We start from the raw sequence: 17,416 nt of genomic DNA, 5'->3' as shown, positions 1-17,416 counted from the left end.
GCAACACACTAAGCAATTTACAAACTTTTATGTGTATTTAATATTTTGTGCTATATTAGCTTTGCATTGCTTTTTATTGTTAATATCTTTTTAAAAAGGCAACTGTCATGATTTCAAGGCGCATTTGTTACCCTATTCTGGAGAAATTACCATATATTCATGAGCTATGTCCCCTCAAACTAAGGAGACCACTTAAAATGTTGGGCATTATCTGTTTTAGATACAACTTTAAAATAATTTAATGTTAACAGGACATTCAAATAGAATTTATGGGAAAATCTCTTATATGACTATCATCCTAATAAGCCATTTTCATATTTCTGACTTCTGTGCTAATCCATTGTATATATACCATTGTATACACTTATACGTAAAATAAATATTTACTGTGTGCCTTGAATGTAGAGTGGTGAGCATAATACAACACCTACCCTCATGGGGTGTAATATTTTCAGGAGAGAGGAAGAATAGAAGCTAGTATTTATCAAATAAGCCCTGAAATGAAATTGGTAGTACTAAGAATGTGCCTGCGTAGATGCTAAGTTGCTTCAGTCATGTCTGACACTTTATGACCCTACGGACTATAGCCTGCCAGGTCGTCTGTCCATGGGATTCTCCCGGCTAGAATACTGGAGTGCGTTGCCATGTCCTCTTCCAGAGGACCTTCCCAACCAGCAGATCGAACCTGGGTCTCTTAAGTCTCCTGCACTGCCAGGCGGGTTCTTTACCACTAGTGTCACCTAGGAAGCCCATACTAAGTATAAACTAAATTCACCCCCCCAAAAAACAAACAAACAAAAAAATGTCTGATGTACGATATCAGAACTTGATACTAATTGGGTGGAAAGGAAGGCTTTTCTAAGGAAGTGACATTGAAATGGGATCCCAAGGACAATAGGAATTAGCCAACAAAACAGGAGTGATAACTACTCCAAGAAGAAAAAGATGCTTACTTTATCACATCCCAATTATTGGATATTTAGTTTGTATCCAGTTTTTGATATTGAAAATCATATTTCCACAAACATCTTTATGCATAGACACTTTATGTGGATAAATTCCCATGACTGGGATGTCTGGGCCAAAAAGTATGAATGTTTATTAGTTCTCTTCCAAAGTACTGTTGTAACAAATATATCACCGCAAACATTTTATCTATGCCCTTTTCAGTATTGGAAAATGTACAGTTCACTCTTGAGCATTGCAAGGGTTAGGGGTGCTGACCATCTGCTTGAAGAATGTCTGTGTAAAACCAGATACGTATTTTGGATGATTCCCCATATTTGAATGGGGAATCACTGAATGTTAAAAATCAATATTTGGTCAAAGTGAATTTCTCTTTGAGGATAGAATTTCTATCAAAGAATAAACATTTTTAAATTATTAAGGTGATTTTTAAAGTTTGGCACTAGTACAGGGATAATAATTTCCTAGCACTGTCAGCTAACTAGGCTGCTTCTCTGGTTATTGTGTTATTCATTTGTGAGGTTAAACAAATAACCATCCACAACCAATATTTTAAATAACATCAGGTACCTTTTTGTTCACAGAATATAATTTACGAAGACGCTTTTTAGTTACATATTTTCTAGAAAAAACTTGTTATCCGGGATTCATAGCTTGGCAAATCTCAAAGAAATCTCTTGCTTTAAACTACCAAATATGGTTCAGTACTGAAAATGTCTGTAGCAATCATATTGGCAAGCTTTCTTTGCTTTCATTTTTGGTATCCATAGATTCATCATAATAAAGAATTATCCATTTAAAACATTTTTGTAAAATCTATTGTTTTGAATTTTCATCAGTGAGAACAAAATGTGTCCTGGATACCTCATCATTTTCTAACAGTCTTCTTTCCTTTCTACAAATTTCACTTTTTTTTTTATTTTATAAGGAAGATGTATTGGGAATGTTGTTTTCATGATTTTTGGATCCTTCCTTCCTCATTTAATTTAGAGATATCAAGTTGACATTTTGCTTTTAATTTCTTCTTCTAAGGATGTGAAGAATTCCCAAATAGGACTTTTTCTTGAAAGACTCATGGCCTAGATGGAGTTAGGTAACGGAAAATTAAAAATAATTCTTAAGACTTATTTTGTTTAACGTTATGAATGTTAATATATCAAACAACCTACACCAGCTAGAATTATGATAATACTATCTCTGTTATCCTTTCTTATATTATTATTTAACCTTTTGTAAAATATGTTGGCTAAAAAGTTATATTTTATTCTTCTTAGTGTTAAATAGTTAACGTGTTCTCTCTTAATATTTATATTAATTATCAGTCAGTTCCCATTTTTTTTTTTACTAATTGAATGTGCTTATTTTTTGCACATGAAATTAACAGCTTTAATGATCATTGTTAGTTACTGCAGTACTTTACTGTGGCAATATTAAATGTAAACATATTTAACCTGAATGATAGAATGTTAACATTTAAAGCACATAAGATTTTTGCTTCAACTTACGTCTAGAATGCTTACCTATATTTGAAAAGCTGTTAACAAACAATAAGTATTTTTAACTAACAATAAATTCAGGAGACTTCCCTGATTTGTTTTGCTGACGTTATACTGATTTGATGTGATAGTGACCTATATAATTGCTATGTTATTGATCATGCACAAGTTATGGTATGCTAGATAAGATGCCAGTGCTCACATTGAGTAATCGAGTCTTTCAAAGGCTGAGATCTGAAGCCAAAGAGTAGAGGTGGGCAGAAAATCAAGACCAATTTTTGGTAAATTAAATGTTAACTCTTCATTCCCAATTTAAGTACAAAAGAGATATTTACAATTATTTTTATTTGAATTTCTTTGCTTAGCAAGAATGAATATTTCTTCTTGTCTAGCTCAAGAAATCCATCTACTATTTCTTGTTTTTAAAAACTTTACAATATGGACAATTGCAAGGATAAAATTACAGTTGTAAAATATGTTACAATATGGACAATTGCAACATTAGAATGAATGGAGTTGTTAATCGCCACATGGTATTATCCACATTAAACTATTAACAACTCTTGACTATTGTTTCCGCTGTACTCTCACCTACAATTTCCCTCTATATCAGATTATTTTGAATCAAATCTCAGATATTATAATATTCACCATAATTATTTCAGTAGGTATCTTTAAAAAGATTAGGGCTATAAAACCCCAAACCCTATAATACTATTACTATTAAAATGTTAATGATTTCTTAATAATTTCAAATAATTGATGTTAAATCTCTCTGATTGTCTCCAGTTTTTTCACATTTTTTTCAAATTAGCATCTAAATAATATCCATATATTATAATTGATATTTACTTTTGTAAGGTTTCCTCCTCCATCCTCTTGTATTCTTATAATTTATTTTTTGGAGAAATTATAGTATTTGTCCTTTATAGTTTCTTTTTTTTTTTTTCTTTTTTCAGTGGCATCCAGATGAGCTTTATTTATTTTTTTTTTTTAATATTATTTTATTAGTTGGAGGCCAATCACTTCACAACATTTCAGTGGGTTTTGACATACATTGACATGAATCAGCCATAGAGTTACACGTATTCCCCATCCCGATCCCCCCTCCCACCTCCCTCTCCACCCGACTCCTCAGGGTCCTCCCAGTGCACCAGGCCCGAGCACTTGACTCATGCATCCCACCTGGGCTGGTGGTCTGTTTCACCATAGATAATATACATGCTGTTCTTTCAAAACATCCCACCCTCACGTTCTCCCCCAGAGTTCAAAAGTCTGTTCTGTACTTCTGTGTCTCTTTTTCTGTTTTGCATATAGGGTTATCGCCACCATCTATCTAAATTCCGTATATATGTGTTAGTATACTGTAATGATCTTTATCTTTCTGGCTTACTTCACTCTGTATAATGGGCTCCAGTTTCATCCATCTCATTAGAACTGATTCAAATGAATTCTTTTTAACGGCTGAGTAATATTCCATGGTGTATATGTACCACAGCTTCCTTATCCATTCATCTGCTAATGGGCATATAGGTAGCTTCCATGTCCTGGCTATTATAAACAGTGCTGTGATGAACATTGGGGTGCACGTGTCTCTTTCAGATCTGGATTCCTCAGTGTGTATGCCCAGAAGTGGTATTGCTGGGTCATATGGCAGTTCTATTTCCAGTTTTTTAAGAAATCTCCACACTGTTTTCCATAGTGGCTGTACTAGTTTGCATTCCCACCAACAGTGTAAGAGGGTTCCCTTTTCTCCACACCCTCTCCAGCATTTATTGCTTGTAGACTTTTGGATAGCAGCCATCCTGACTGGCGTGTAATGGTACCTCATTGTGGTTTTGATTTGCATTTCTCTGATAATGAGTGATGTTGAGCATCTTTTCATGTGTTTGTTAGCCATCTGTATGTCTTCTTTGGAGAAATGTCTGTTTAGTTCTTTGGCCCATTTTTTGACTGGGTCGTTTATTTTTCTGGAATTGAGCTTCAGGAGTTGCTTGTATATTTTTGAGATTAATCCTTTGTCTGTTTCCTCATTTGTTATTATTTTCTCCCAATCTGAGGGCTGTCTTTTCACCTTACTTATAGTTTCCTTTGTTGTGCAAAAGCTTTTAATTTTCATTAGGTCCCATTTGTTTATTTTTGCTTTTACTGCTGTCCATGGGATCGCACAGGGTTGGATATGACTGAAGTGACTTAGCATGCATGCAGGCATTGGAGAAGGAAATGGCAACCCACTCCAGTATTCTTGCCTGGAGAATCCCAGGGACAGAAGAGCCTGGTGGGCTGCCATCTATGGGGTTGCACAGGGTCAGACACGACTGAAGTGACTTAGCAGCATTTAGGGTTTTATTATCTTGGCTCATCACAGTAAACTACAAAGAAAGCCTCTATTTTCTGATGTTTTAATGAATGTACTACTTTTATAATTTTTAATTCATCAGCACTTTGCATAAATAATCATCTACATTAAATATTGACTTCAGATGGCTTATTGTTCAGCAAACTGAATTGGAATCATCTAGAAATTACTCTATTGATAAAGATACAGCATTAAATCTTTTTATTTTTCAAAAACTTTTCTTTTTTTAAAAAAAGTTTTTGGCCTGAGGATAGAAGGAGAGTCAGTGGAGTGAATTTACAAAGAAGTCAGGATGTTCTGCAAAATATTGGAAGTGTCTAGTGAAAAACAGTAGCTTTATTTTGACTTTTATAGTCTACCTAATTGGTCTTTCCCTGGGTCCACAAGCAATAGCATTGATTTTTTTAAGCTATAAAAATCTGTCTACATCTTTCACCAATGTGTTTTAATTTTTTTTACAATATGGACCAAATATGTCAAAGAAATCTAATTTTAAAAGTTTTGCCTGATGCAACAAACTCCAGAGACTATAGATGGCAAATAGTTGGAATGAGTTTTAGGCATTCTTCAAGCAAACACAAGAGTGTCTGAATTTAGAAACATTACATATGTACTTTTATTTTTTCAGTGAAATAGAGATGGCTATATGTTTTTCTGCAATGACCTGTTATGATGTAAATATACTTCTCTCCAAAATTTCATAATTGTAGCACTCTTAAGATTTGACTTTGTGTTTTTTTAAATGATACTTGGGTTATTTTGTTTTCTTATACTCCTAATTTTGAATCAGTAACCAGAACAGCAGAAAGATAAACTCAAGGTTATAGTAATCAGTGAATGACAGCTAGAAATAGCATGCATTATACAGAGTCTTTTTAGAGTTTCTCTTCTGAAGTTTTTATATCTTCAGTATTGATCTCTTAAAGTTTTCAGAGTACTGAGTATTCTAGTAGCAGTGAAAATATAAAATATGCATATTTCATTGAGTTTCTGATTTGAGATGAGCACTTTTATAGATATTTTAAAGTATTGATATGAAATACACAAGTTCAGCATATATAAATACACAAGTTCAGTGTCAGTCAGAGTCTAATCATGAGACAGACAAATACTCAAGGATTTAGAATAGGGGGGTTGTTAATGCAGGAAATAGTTACACAGGTGATGGGGCTGAGAAGCCAAAGGGCTGTGAACCAATATAGGGATTACAACAGAAGGAAGTCATTATCTTGCCTGGGTTGGAGGGCCATTTAGCAAAAGCAAGGTTGTAGCACACCCCATAGGCTGCGATTACCCAGAGATAGCTGGAACCAGGGTAGAACTGTCAGGAAATGTTGGTGCAATGGAGAAATTGCAGATGCTTGTGGAGACTCCTCTGAGAGTAGAGAGGAGTGAATAATCCTTTGGCTCGCCTTTCCTCCCTCCCTCCAATCACCCACTACCAGTGTATCCCTTTGGCTGAACCCAGCTGGAAGGCAGTTTCAGGGGTGTCTGAGAAACACAGGCTGCTCTCTGATGTGGAGCAGATGAGGGAGCTGGCCAAGAATGGATCTTAAGGCAAACAGACCCAAGCCTGACATAGCTTATTAGCAGAAACCCCAAAGCATGAATTATGTACTACATTTTTTTTGAAAAGTCATAAAATTTGGAAAAATTTAAATTGATTTGAAAATTTGGGTTTCAGTGCTCTTTTTCACTATTTCCTTGTTTAATACCTTCAAATAAAGATTTGCCTGAAGTTTTAAAAAACTTTATTTACAAAGTCATAGAGTCAAAAGATTTAAATTGTACATACAATTCAAGGTCATATTTCTAGTAGATGCTGAAACTAAGGCGAGTCCTCCTAATAACTTATCCAATGATTTTTTTCCCATCCCGTGCTGAAGGATCACATAAAACCAATCCGAACACCAAGGTTCTATGTGATTCTGATATTTATGACCTTGATGGTCTTGACCAAGTTTTTTTTAACTTATCTGAACTTCAGAGTCCTCATCTGTAAAATAAGAATAATGATATTATGATGCTTGGCAGGAAAGATGTGTAAAAAGGCAAGAAAATATATAGAATATTCATGCAAATTTTCCTTGAGTTGGATGAATAAGGTATTATTTATTGTATGTGTGGAAAATAGATTTTTTCCTTTCTAAAGAAAGGAAAATACCTTTCTTTAGAAAGATGCTAGTGTTAGAAAATGCATGAATAGGATTGAAAAAGAGAAAGTATTTAACTTAGAAAATAAAAATTAAACATTTTTATTTTGGAAACACTTAAAAAACATCAGAATTGCTTCTCTTTTGTTCCTCTGAATCTAGATCAGAAAAACAGTGCAGACTTCAAAGTTATCTAAAGAACAAACACTAATAAAGCAACACAAGCAAGTGTGGTGGCAAGAACACCAAAGGCTAAATGAAGTCAGGTAAGAACTGAGAGAAATCTCAACATGAATATGCAGAAATTACTAAGTTGCACTTATCTAGGTAGATGTTCTGTAACTTTCTATTTTAATTAAACCATTATAATCAAAATGTAACATTATAGTTGAATTGGACAGTAAATCAAATTAAAATCATTTCCTTTTTCACTGTAAAGCAGCTATACTCCAATACAATTTTTTCAAAAAATATAAAAGGAACCTTTTCATTTCTTCAGTTTTATTTGGAATCTGGTAAATATATTAATCTATTAATACATTTCCTTTCCTTTGAAAAAAAAGAGATAATCTTCTCTATCTGCTAATCACTTACTTCTCTGCACTCCTGTTCATACTTGTATTTACATTATACTTTAGCACATTGGATTATGATGTTATGCTTACATATTTGTCTTCTTAAAAAGTGGTAAACTTCTTGGGGACAAACATCCCATCATATTCATCTTTACCTAGGATAAATAGAAAGAGATAGATAAATGTTTCCAGTAAATGAACTAAGGGATTCAAATTGAGTGATTTCTAAATGTAGCTGCATCAAAACTAATTCAACTTGGATTTTTGACTTTTGCTGTTATTTTCAGCAGTCACTTCAAGATAAATTAAAACAAAATAATGATTTTATGTGGTGGTGGTTTAGTCACAAGTTGTGTCCGACTCTTGTGATGAACTGTCGCCTTCTGGGCTCCTCTGTCCATGGGATTCTCCAGGCAAGAATACTAGAGTGGGTTGCCATTTCTTTCTCCAGGGGATCTTCCTGACCCAGGAATTGAACCCCGGTCTCCTGTATTGCAGACAGATTCTTTACCAACTGAGCCATATTGTATACTTGGTCTTAAATGTAATCTTTGAGAGAGAAATTCCTTTTCAAAGGTCAAGGCAGTAAAAGGAGGCAGATGTGTTTCCCCTCCTTTGGGGGCATATACATTAGTTTTAATGATGGTGGTATTTATAAAGTATGCTTTTAAAAATATATACCTGTAAGCATATATTTTATAAAATGCAGATAATTTTTGTGGTCTCATTCTAAGCTAAATTTCCAAGTATTAATACCATTAACTTTATTTTTGACCGGCATGCTTTTCATATTATAGGAGTTTCCTATACTGGAAAGTGATTCCTACATGTGACATAAAAGGCTCATGAATGGAAATAGTTTTAAATTATTATATAACTTAAAGAAAAAATTATATAGATTTTCTGATTCATATTTCCAAAATGAAAACAAATCACATCCATCTTATCCCTCAAAATGTCACTTTTTATGGAGATAATGTTTGAGCCCATTGGAAAATTTTCTTTTTAGATTTGCATAATTGAAAAATGAAAGCCAATAGGAAGTTTTAATTATGGTGCTCACTGATGCAGGCTCAAATGTAAAGATGTTGGAGAAAGTTATCTTGGCTATTCCATACCCTTCTTCCTGTGTGTATATGTTATTCTTGAGGTAGATAAAAGAGGCATATACATATTATTATGGAAAGTAATTCTTTTGGGCTAACTGGAATGACACAAAGATGATGGAAATGAGGAATATTCAAGTAACAACATTGTCTTGCAACTTGTGAGAACTGAAATTGGGTAAACAAGAAGAATTCCGAGATAACTTTCTGTGTTATTCTAGAATGTAGGCTAATTTCATTGTGTAGTCAGTGAAATTAAAAACTACTAGTGATGGAAAGAAAGTTCAAGAAATGGCTAAAAGTTCAAGAACATAAGGACCACCAGAAAATCAGGAGTTTAAACTCTGTGTCTCTCATTCTTTAAAATCTACATTCCCTTTTAATATAAGATTGAAAGTAAAATATTTTTATGTATCACCATAAGAGACTTCATTTAAAAATCTCAGGTCCCCAGAAGATAAGGGCTTCCAGTGGCATCTAGGTTTTGCTGGGTAATTTAGTATATACCAAGAAAGACTAGAGATCTCTTCAAGAAAATTAGAGATACCAAGGGAAAATTTCATGCAAAGATGGGATCGATAAAGGATAGAAATTGTATGGACCTAACAGAAGCAGAAGATATTAAGAAGAGATGGCAAGAATACACAGAAGAACTGTACAAAAACATCTTCATGACCCAGATAACCACAATGGTGTGATCACTCACCTAGAGCCAGACATCCTGGAATGTGAAGTCAAGTGGGCCTTAGAAAGCATCACTACAAACAAAGCTGGTGGAGGTGATGGAATTCCAGTTGAGCTATTTGAAATCCTAAAAGCTAATGCTGTGAAAGTGCTGCACTCGATATGCCAGAAAATTTGGAAAACTCAGCAGTGGCCACAGGACTGGAAAAGTTCAGTTTTCATTCCATTCCCAAAGAAAGGCAATGCCAAAGAATGCTCAAACTACTGCACAATTGTACTCATCTCACACGCTAGTAAAGTAACGCTCAAACTTCTTCAAGCGAGGCTTCAGCAATATGTGAATCATGAACTTCCAGATGTTCAAGCTGGTTTTAGAAAAGGCAGAGGAACCAGAGATCCAATTGCCAACATCTGCTGGATCATCGAAAAAGTCAGAGAGTTCCAGAAAAACATCTATTTCTGCTTTATTGACTATGCCAAAGCCTTTGACTTTGTGGATCACAATAAACTGGAAAATTCTGAAAGAGATGGCAATACCAGACCACCTGACCTGCCTCTTGAGAAACCTATATGCAGGTCAGGAAGCAACAGTTAGAACTGGACATGGAACAACAGACTGGTTCCAAACAGGAAAAAGAGTACGTCAACGCTGTATATTGTCATCCTGCTTATTTAACTTATATGCAGAGTACATCATGAGAAATGCTAGGCTGAAAGAAGCACGAGCTGGAATCAAGATTGCCAGGAGAAATATCAATAACCTCAGATATCCAGATGACACCACCCTTATGGCAGAAAGTGAAGAGGAACTAAAAAGCCTCTTGATGAAAGTGAAAGAGGAGAATGAAAAAGTTGGCTTAAAACTCAACATTCAGAAAACTGAGATCATGGCATCTGGTCCCATCACCTCGTGGGAAATAGGTAGGGAAACAGTGGAAACAGTGTCAGACTTTATTTTGGGGGGCTCCAAAATCACTGCAGATGGTGATTGCAGCCATGAAATTAAAAGACGCTTACTCCTTGGGAGGAAAGCTTTGATCAACCTAGATAGCATATTAAAAAGCAGAGACATTACTTTGCCAAAAAGGCCCATAGTCAAAGCTATGGTTTTTTCCAGTAGTCATGTATGGATGTGAGAGTTGGACTGTGAAGAAAGCTGAGCGCCGAAGAATTGATGCTTTTGAACTCTGGTATTGGAGAAGACTCTTGAGAGTCCCTTGGACTGCAAGAAGATCCAACCAGTCCATCCTAAAGGAGATCAGTCCTGGGTGTTCATTGGAAGGACTGATGCTGAAGTTGAAACTCCAGTACTTTGGCCACCTCATGTGAAGAGTTGACTCATTGGAAAAGACCTTGATGCTGGGAGGGATTGGGGGCAGGAGGAGAAGGGGACAACAGAAGATGAGATGGCTGGATGGCATCACCGACTTGGTGAACATGAGTTTGAGTAAACTCTAGGAATTGGTGATGGACAGGGAGGCCTGGCATGCTGTGATTCATTGGGCTGCAAAGAGTCAGACATGACTGAGCGACTGAACTGAATTGAAGTAGTATGTTGGAGTGTCTGTGGTGGCTGAGACAGTAAATAATCCGCCTGCATTGTGGGAGGCCTGGGTTTGATCCCTGGATTGAGAAGATCCCCTGGAGAAGAGAATGGCTACCCACTCCAGTAATCTTGCCTGGGAAATTCCATGGACTGAGGAATCTGGTGGGCTACTTGCTATGGTGGTTGCAAAGAGTCAGACGTGGCTGAGTGGCTAACACTTTCACTTCACTTTCAGGTAGTATGTTCAGTACTTTACATGCTTTGTTTCATTTAATCTTTACAATGATCCTGCAGATTAGGTATCATTGTTATCCTAATTTTAGAGTTGGGAACCTTGAGGTTAAGAGAATTAAAGTTATTTGCAGAAGGTAAATCAGCTAGTTTATGTGGAGATGGTATTGAATCATTTGCCTTCAACTCCTAGGCTCATTGAACATGGATCTGAGCAGCTTTTTCTTTTTTTCTAGTGGAGTCCATTCACATCACCTGAGATCTAATTGGTCTAGCCTTGCTAGGAAAAAAAAAAAGTAAAGCATTTCCCTAAACTTAGTTCTTTGAAATCTATCATAAGAAGATTAGACGATTAAAATTTCAAAGTATAAAATTATATTTTATATTTAAATTTATAAAATTATATTTACTATTACCATGGTTTCCAAACTATACCCCCTTGAAGACCTTGATACACTTTGGCAGGAGTGCTTTCTTCCTTGTTTCAGAATGACTGGTTTAGAGATTAGGAGGTTATTTATATTGGCCATGTGGTAAAGAATTACAATTACTAGTTTACTAAGAACTTTTGAATAATAAAGTTAGAGAGGTTTATTTGTAAGCCTTACTACCTTTGCTATAGTTTCTTTTAGAAATATATGTAGTCATTTACTCATAATTTTAGTTTTAAAGCATTATTTTAAAAATAACACCTTTGTCCAGAAAATATCATGAGGTTTTACCAATAATTAAATATTGTCTGGAAAAGTATCTTTAAATATGAAAATGAGACCAGTATCCACACTGTGTGACTCAGGCCATCTGAGAATTTACTCAGAGTTCATCCCTTAACTGGTTATTGTGAGATTTCCTTCCCTGCCTTCTCTGGTACACAGAAATTGGGACAGCCTCTTACAAGAGAGAAAAGCCAATCAAACAGATGGTCTGAGGTCCCCAATTGTCTGCACTAATGAATTCCTTCCTTAGTGGAGGGGTAGAGCTCTGGCCTTCGGCCTGTCTGGTGCCCTCATTTTCTGCTGATCTTCTGTCTGTTAGTTCCAATGAAGGAACTTTAACATCCTCTCTTACTCCGTCTTTCACAGTCCTTGCCACTGTGCTGTTGTTTGCATAAATGGCTTTTGACTCTACCACTCTCCAGTGCACCATGTTTTACTTGCTCTGCCTAAATTGGTAACTTTGCCTCAGAAATACCAAGAGGCTCTGGGTAATTTTTGATGTCTTAAGGAGACTGATTCTACTACACCTGGAACTTTGGCAGCATCTTGGACGGGCAAGGAGTATGAAAGTAGGAGGAATATGACTCCTGAGAGTCATACTCTCAGGACTCCTGAGTCATACTCTCTGTAGTCCTGAGAGCTCAAATGTGTCCTCACCAGGCTGGTTTATCTTGTGAGAGGTTGCATTGCAACTGGGTTTATCTAGGAAGTAGATTAACATATCCTCTAGGCAAACCGTCACACAAAAACTCAGGAGAATTTTTGTAGTATCATCATATTCAGTGGTACCAGAGGACAGGTTAAGTAGCAGTAGGAAGTACATAAATTGGCAAATTTGGACAAGGAAAGTTGCCTTCAATTTGTCCCATCTTCAGATGCGGAGGCAATAGTATTCGTTGCAGAGTTTTGACTTGGTGAACACTTGGTACTAAGTTTACATGTCAGTGGTGAATAGGCAGGATTCTCCTCCCAAGAGCTACCAATTTTTATGCCTTTGAGCCTGTTGCCTTTTTAATCTATATTTCCTAAATCAAATTCTACAAAACAAATATATTCTTCAAGATACTCCATGGAGAATAGTGAATTTCCTTGTCCCATAATTAAGAAGATATTTCATATTTCATCCCTTTTTGGAGACTCTCAATGCACTTTAGCATCAAGTTTCTGAAAAATCCAGCACTGTATAAACTTATCTGATTAGTTCATCATTTCCCAATTTTCTCTAACATCTTATTGATGTTTCTGTTTTATAGGACATGATTTGGGAAACAATGTATATTCACAAGTTTGTCTTGTAGTACTTGCTTCTGGATTTTGTTAGCCAGTTAGGATGGTTAGAGAAATAGACTAGTCTTGCCTGTTGGGTCAGGATTGTTGATCTAGGAAGCCAGGATGGAGCTTACTAGAATTGTTACATGCATAGTAGCAGATTGATCTCCTGTATGATCAAAGCCAGTTCTGTTGGTTTTTATGTTCTATTATGGCTTTCTGGATGATGAAAATATAAGGGGACTGAGCTAAATGATTTATCAGTGCTATATTTTTGTTTAAAATATCTAAGTAAAACCTCCCTGGTGTTTCAGTGGTTAAGAATGTGACTTGCAACTATAAAACACTGATGAAAGAAATAAAAGATGACACAAATAGTTGGAAAAATATACCATGTTCGTGGATTGGAAGAATCAATATTGTCAAAATGACGATACTACCCAAAGCATTCTATAGACTCAATGCAATCCCTGTCACGCTACCAGTGGTATTTTTCACAGAACTAGAACAAATAATTCCACAATTTGTATGGAAATACAAAAACCTCAAACAGCCAAAGCAATCTTGAGAAAGAAGAGTGGAACTGAAGGAATCAACCTGCCTGACTTCAGACTATACTACAAAGCAACAGGCATCAAGACAGAAACACAGATCAATGGAACAAAATAGAAAGCCCAGAGATAAATCCACACACCTATGGACACCTCATCTTTGACAAAGGAGGCAAGAATATACAACGGAGAAAAGACAATCTCTTTAACAAGTGGTGCTGGGAAAACTGGTCAACCACTTGTAAAAGAATGAAACTAGAGCACTTTCTAACACCATACACAAAAATAAACTCAAAATGGATTAAAGATCTAAATGTAAGACCAGAAACTATAAAACTCCTACAGGAAAACATAGGCAAAACACTCTCTAATGTAAATCATAGCAGAATCCTTATGACCCACCTCCCAGAGTAATGGAAATAAAAGCAAAAATAAACAAATGGGATCTAGTTAAACTTAAAAGCTTTTGCACAATGAAGGAAACTATAAGCAAGGTGAAAAGACAGCTTTCAGAATGGGAGAAAATAATAGCAAATGAAGCAACTGACAAAGAATTGATCTCGAAAATATACAAGCAATTCCTGTAGCTCAATTCCAGAAAAATAAGTGATCCAATAAAAAAAAAATGGGCCAAAGATCTAAACAGACATTTCTCCAAAGAAGACATACAGATGGCTAATAAACACATGAAAAGATGCTCAACATCACTCATTATCAGAGAAATGCAAATCAAAATCACAATGAGGTACCACCTATGCCAATCAGAATGGCTATTATCAAAAAGTCTACAAGCAATAAATGCTAGAGAAGGTGCAGAGAAAAAGGAACCCTCTTACACTGTTGGTGGGAATGAAAACTAGTATAGCCACTATGGAGAACAGTGTGGGGATTCCTTAAAAAGCTGGAAATAGAACTGCCATTTGACCCAGCAATCCTGCTGCTGGGCATACACACCAAGGAAACCAGAATTGAAAGAGACACATGCACCACAGTGTTCATGGCAGCACTGTTTACAATAGCCAGGACATGGAAGCAACCTAGATGTCCATCAGCAGAGCTGTGGTACATATACACAATGGAATATTATTCAGCTATTAAAAAGAATGTGTTTGAATCAGTTCTAATGAGGTGGATGAAACTGGAGCCTATTATACAGAGTGAAGTAAGTCAGAAAGAAAGACACCAATACAGTATATTAACGCATATATATGGAATCTAGAAAGATGTTAATGATGACCCTATATGCGAGACAGCAAAAGAGACACAGATGTAAAGAACAGACTTTTGGACTCTGTGGAAGAAGGCGAGGGTGGGATGATTTGAGAGAATAGCAGTGAAACATGTATATCATCATATGTGAAATAGATCACCAGTCCAGGTTTGAGGCATGAGACAGGGTGCTCAGGCCTGGTGCACTGGGATGACCCTGAGGGATGGGATGAGGAGGGAGGTGGGAGGGGTGTTCAGGATGGGGAACACATGTACACCTATGGCTGATTCATGTGAATGTATGGCAAAAACCACCACAATATTGTAATTAGCCTGCAATTAAAAAAAGAAAAGAAAAGAAAAGAATGTGCCTTGCAATGGAGAGAGTGCAAGTTCGATCCCTAGTTGGGAATAGGATCCCAAATGCCACAGGGCAATTAAGCCCTTGTACTTCAACTGTAAGAAAAAATCCCAAATGATGCAATGAAGACCCGATGCAGCCAAATAAATATTTTTAAAAAATATGTTATGAAATAACTTCTGGGTATACTCCACTATCATGCACCCATTCTCAGTATATCAAGTTCATCAGTTCAGTCGCTCAGTCATGTCCGACTCTTTGCAACCTCATGGACTGTAGCATGCCAGGCTCCCTTGTCCATAACCAATTCCTGAAGCTTGCTCAAACTCATGTACATCGAGTTGGTGATCCCATCCAACTATTTCATCCTTTGTCATCCCCTTCTCCTCCCGCTTTCAATCTTTCCCAGCATCAGGGCCTTTTCAAATGAGTCAGTTCTTTGCATCAGGTGGCCAAAGTATTGGAGATTCAGCTTCAGCATCAGTCCTTCCAATGAACAGTAAGGACTGATTTCCTTTAGGATGGACTGGTTGGATCTCCTTGCAGCCCAAGGGACTCTCAAGAGGCTTCTCCAACACCACAGTTCAAAAACATCAATTCTTCGGCACTCAGCTTTCTTTATAGTCCAACTGTCACATCCATATATGACTACTGGAGAAACCATAGCTTTGACTAGATGGACCTTTGTTGGCAAAGTAATGTCTGATTTTTAATATGCTGTCTAGGTCAGTCATAGCTTTTCTTCCAAGGAGCAAGCGTCTTTTAATTTCATGGCTGCAGTCACCATCTGCAGTGATTTTGGAGCCCCCAACTTTAAGTCTGTCACTGTTTCCATTGTTTCCCCATCTATTTGCCATGAAGTGATGGGACTAAATGCCATGTTTATGATCATGGCATCCAGTCCCATCAATTTCATATGTAATCTTAAAAATCTTTTGACTAAGACCAGATGCTAAAGAAATAGTATCATCTACAGTAGCACCCCCTCCTTTATACATGTAAACAAAACCCTTGTCTCATATTTGTAAATTGGCTTAAAAGATGATGGCACATATATAAAATAGAATACCATGCAGCCACTAAGGTAAACAATAATTACAAAAATTACTTAGAATAAATAAATATTTATTATTATTAAAGTTAGTTTTCAAAAAGTTTTAATGTAAAATGGTAGATAGGCTAAAATTACAACTGTTTAAAACATTCATGCATGTTGACAAAGGCTAGAAACTTACATACAAAAATAAAAATAATCATATTAAAGTGTTACAATTGTTGCTATTTTCTTATTTTATGCCATTTAAATTATTGCATCTTAACAATCATAATAAATCAAAACTCTTTTTATGATTTTTATTAAAGCTGACATAAATAAGAGATTGAGTATAGTATTTTTATGTCCATTTAGTGCTGGTTATAGTTTTACTCTAAAATGACTATATTTACATAACATAGCAAAAGTTTATTAAGATTTATTATATTTTTGGTATATAAAATATATACTTTTACTTCCATCTCCCTAGGTCAGGACCTTCTCATCTCTGAACTTTTTAAATAACCTGCCTATTGGTCCAGGTTTGCCTGATCTCCTCTTCATCTTCCATTTTTATTGACCACTGTCCTTTTAGCCCATCCTCCATCTTGTTACCTTGGAAATCTTTCTGAAACACAGATCTGAATTGGTGTGGTCACCTTAATATCCCTCAGTGGCTCCCCACTTCCCACTGCTCTCTCCACCTGAAATAGTGCAAGGATGTATCCTGTCCTTGCCTTGCTAATTTTGTTACTTCTGAGGTATGCAGCCATACTTCTGTCTATCTCAGTGTCCTGGAGATTATCTAATCGATGTTAGGAATGTAGTATGCTGTCTGAATTAATGAACAGGTGAATGAAACCACCTTAGATTGACTATTTCTACTGCTAGTTATTTTTCTAACTTTATATATGTTTATGATTATAATATAATTGATTAAGATAATGTCTATTTCAGATACAAAATGGAATCTGAGATAAAATCCTTATTCAGTGAAGAGAACATTGGAAATGAATGTCTTTCTGACCTTATGAATTTTGGTAGGTTTTGTTTTTTCACATTTAAAGGGGAGTTTTGTTTTAAAGATGAAAGTGGGCCACACATTTCATTTTCTTTTAATATTAAATGCTGTTTGTTTTTTTCTTAAGGAATCCAAAAAAT

General features: G+C 35.8%; 1 protein-coding gene across 5 annotated transcripts in view; it reads left to right on the top strand.

Moving 5' to 3' along the window:
- CCDC148 (coiled-coil domain containing 148) overlaps positions 1-17,416 on the top strand; it is a 313,368-nt gene that overhangs the window by 81,332 nt on the left and 214,620 nt on the right. For all 5 annotated transcript variants that reach the window (XM_065931579.1, XM_065931581.1, XM_065931580.1 and 2 more), the window contains 2 exons: positions 7,137-7,240; positions 17,213-17,295. In XM_065931579.1, the coding sequence (XP_065787651.1) occupies positions 7,137-7,240; positions 17,213-17,295 (187 nt within the window). The remainder of the gene's footprint in view (positions 1-7,136; positions 7,241-17,212; positions 17,296-17,416) is intronic.

Source organism: Muntiacus reevesi, chromosome 3 (assembly GCF_963930625.1).
Source record: "Muntiacus reevesi chromosome 3, mMunRee1.1, whole genome shotgun sequence".
NCBI classification, from domain to species: domain Eukaryota; kingdom Metazoa; phylum Chordata; class Mammalia; order Artiodactyla; family Cervidae; genus Muntiacus; species Muntiacus reevesi.
The sequence above is the reverse complement of the archived record's forward strand: the minus strand, read 5'-3'. Positions and strand labels throughout refer to the sequence as shown.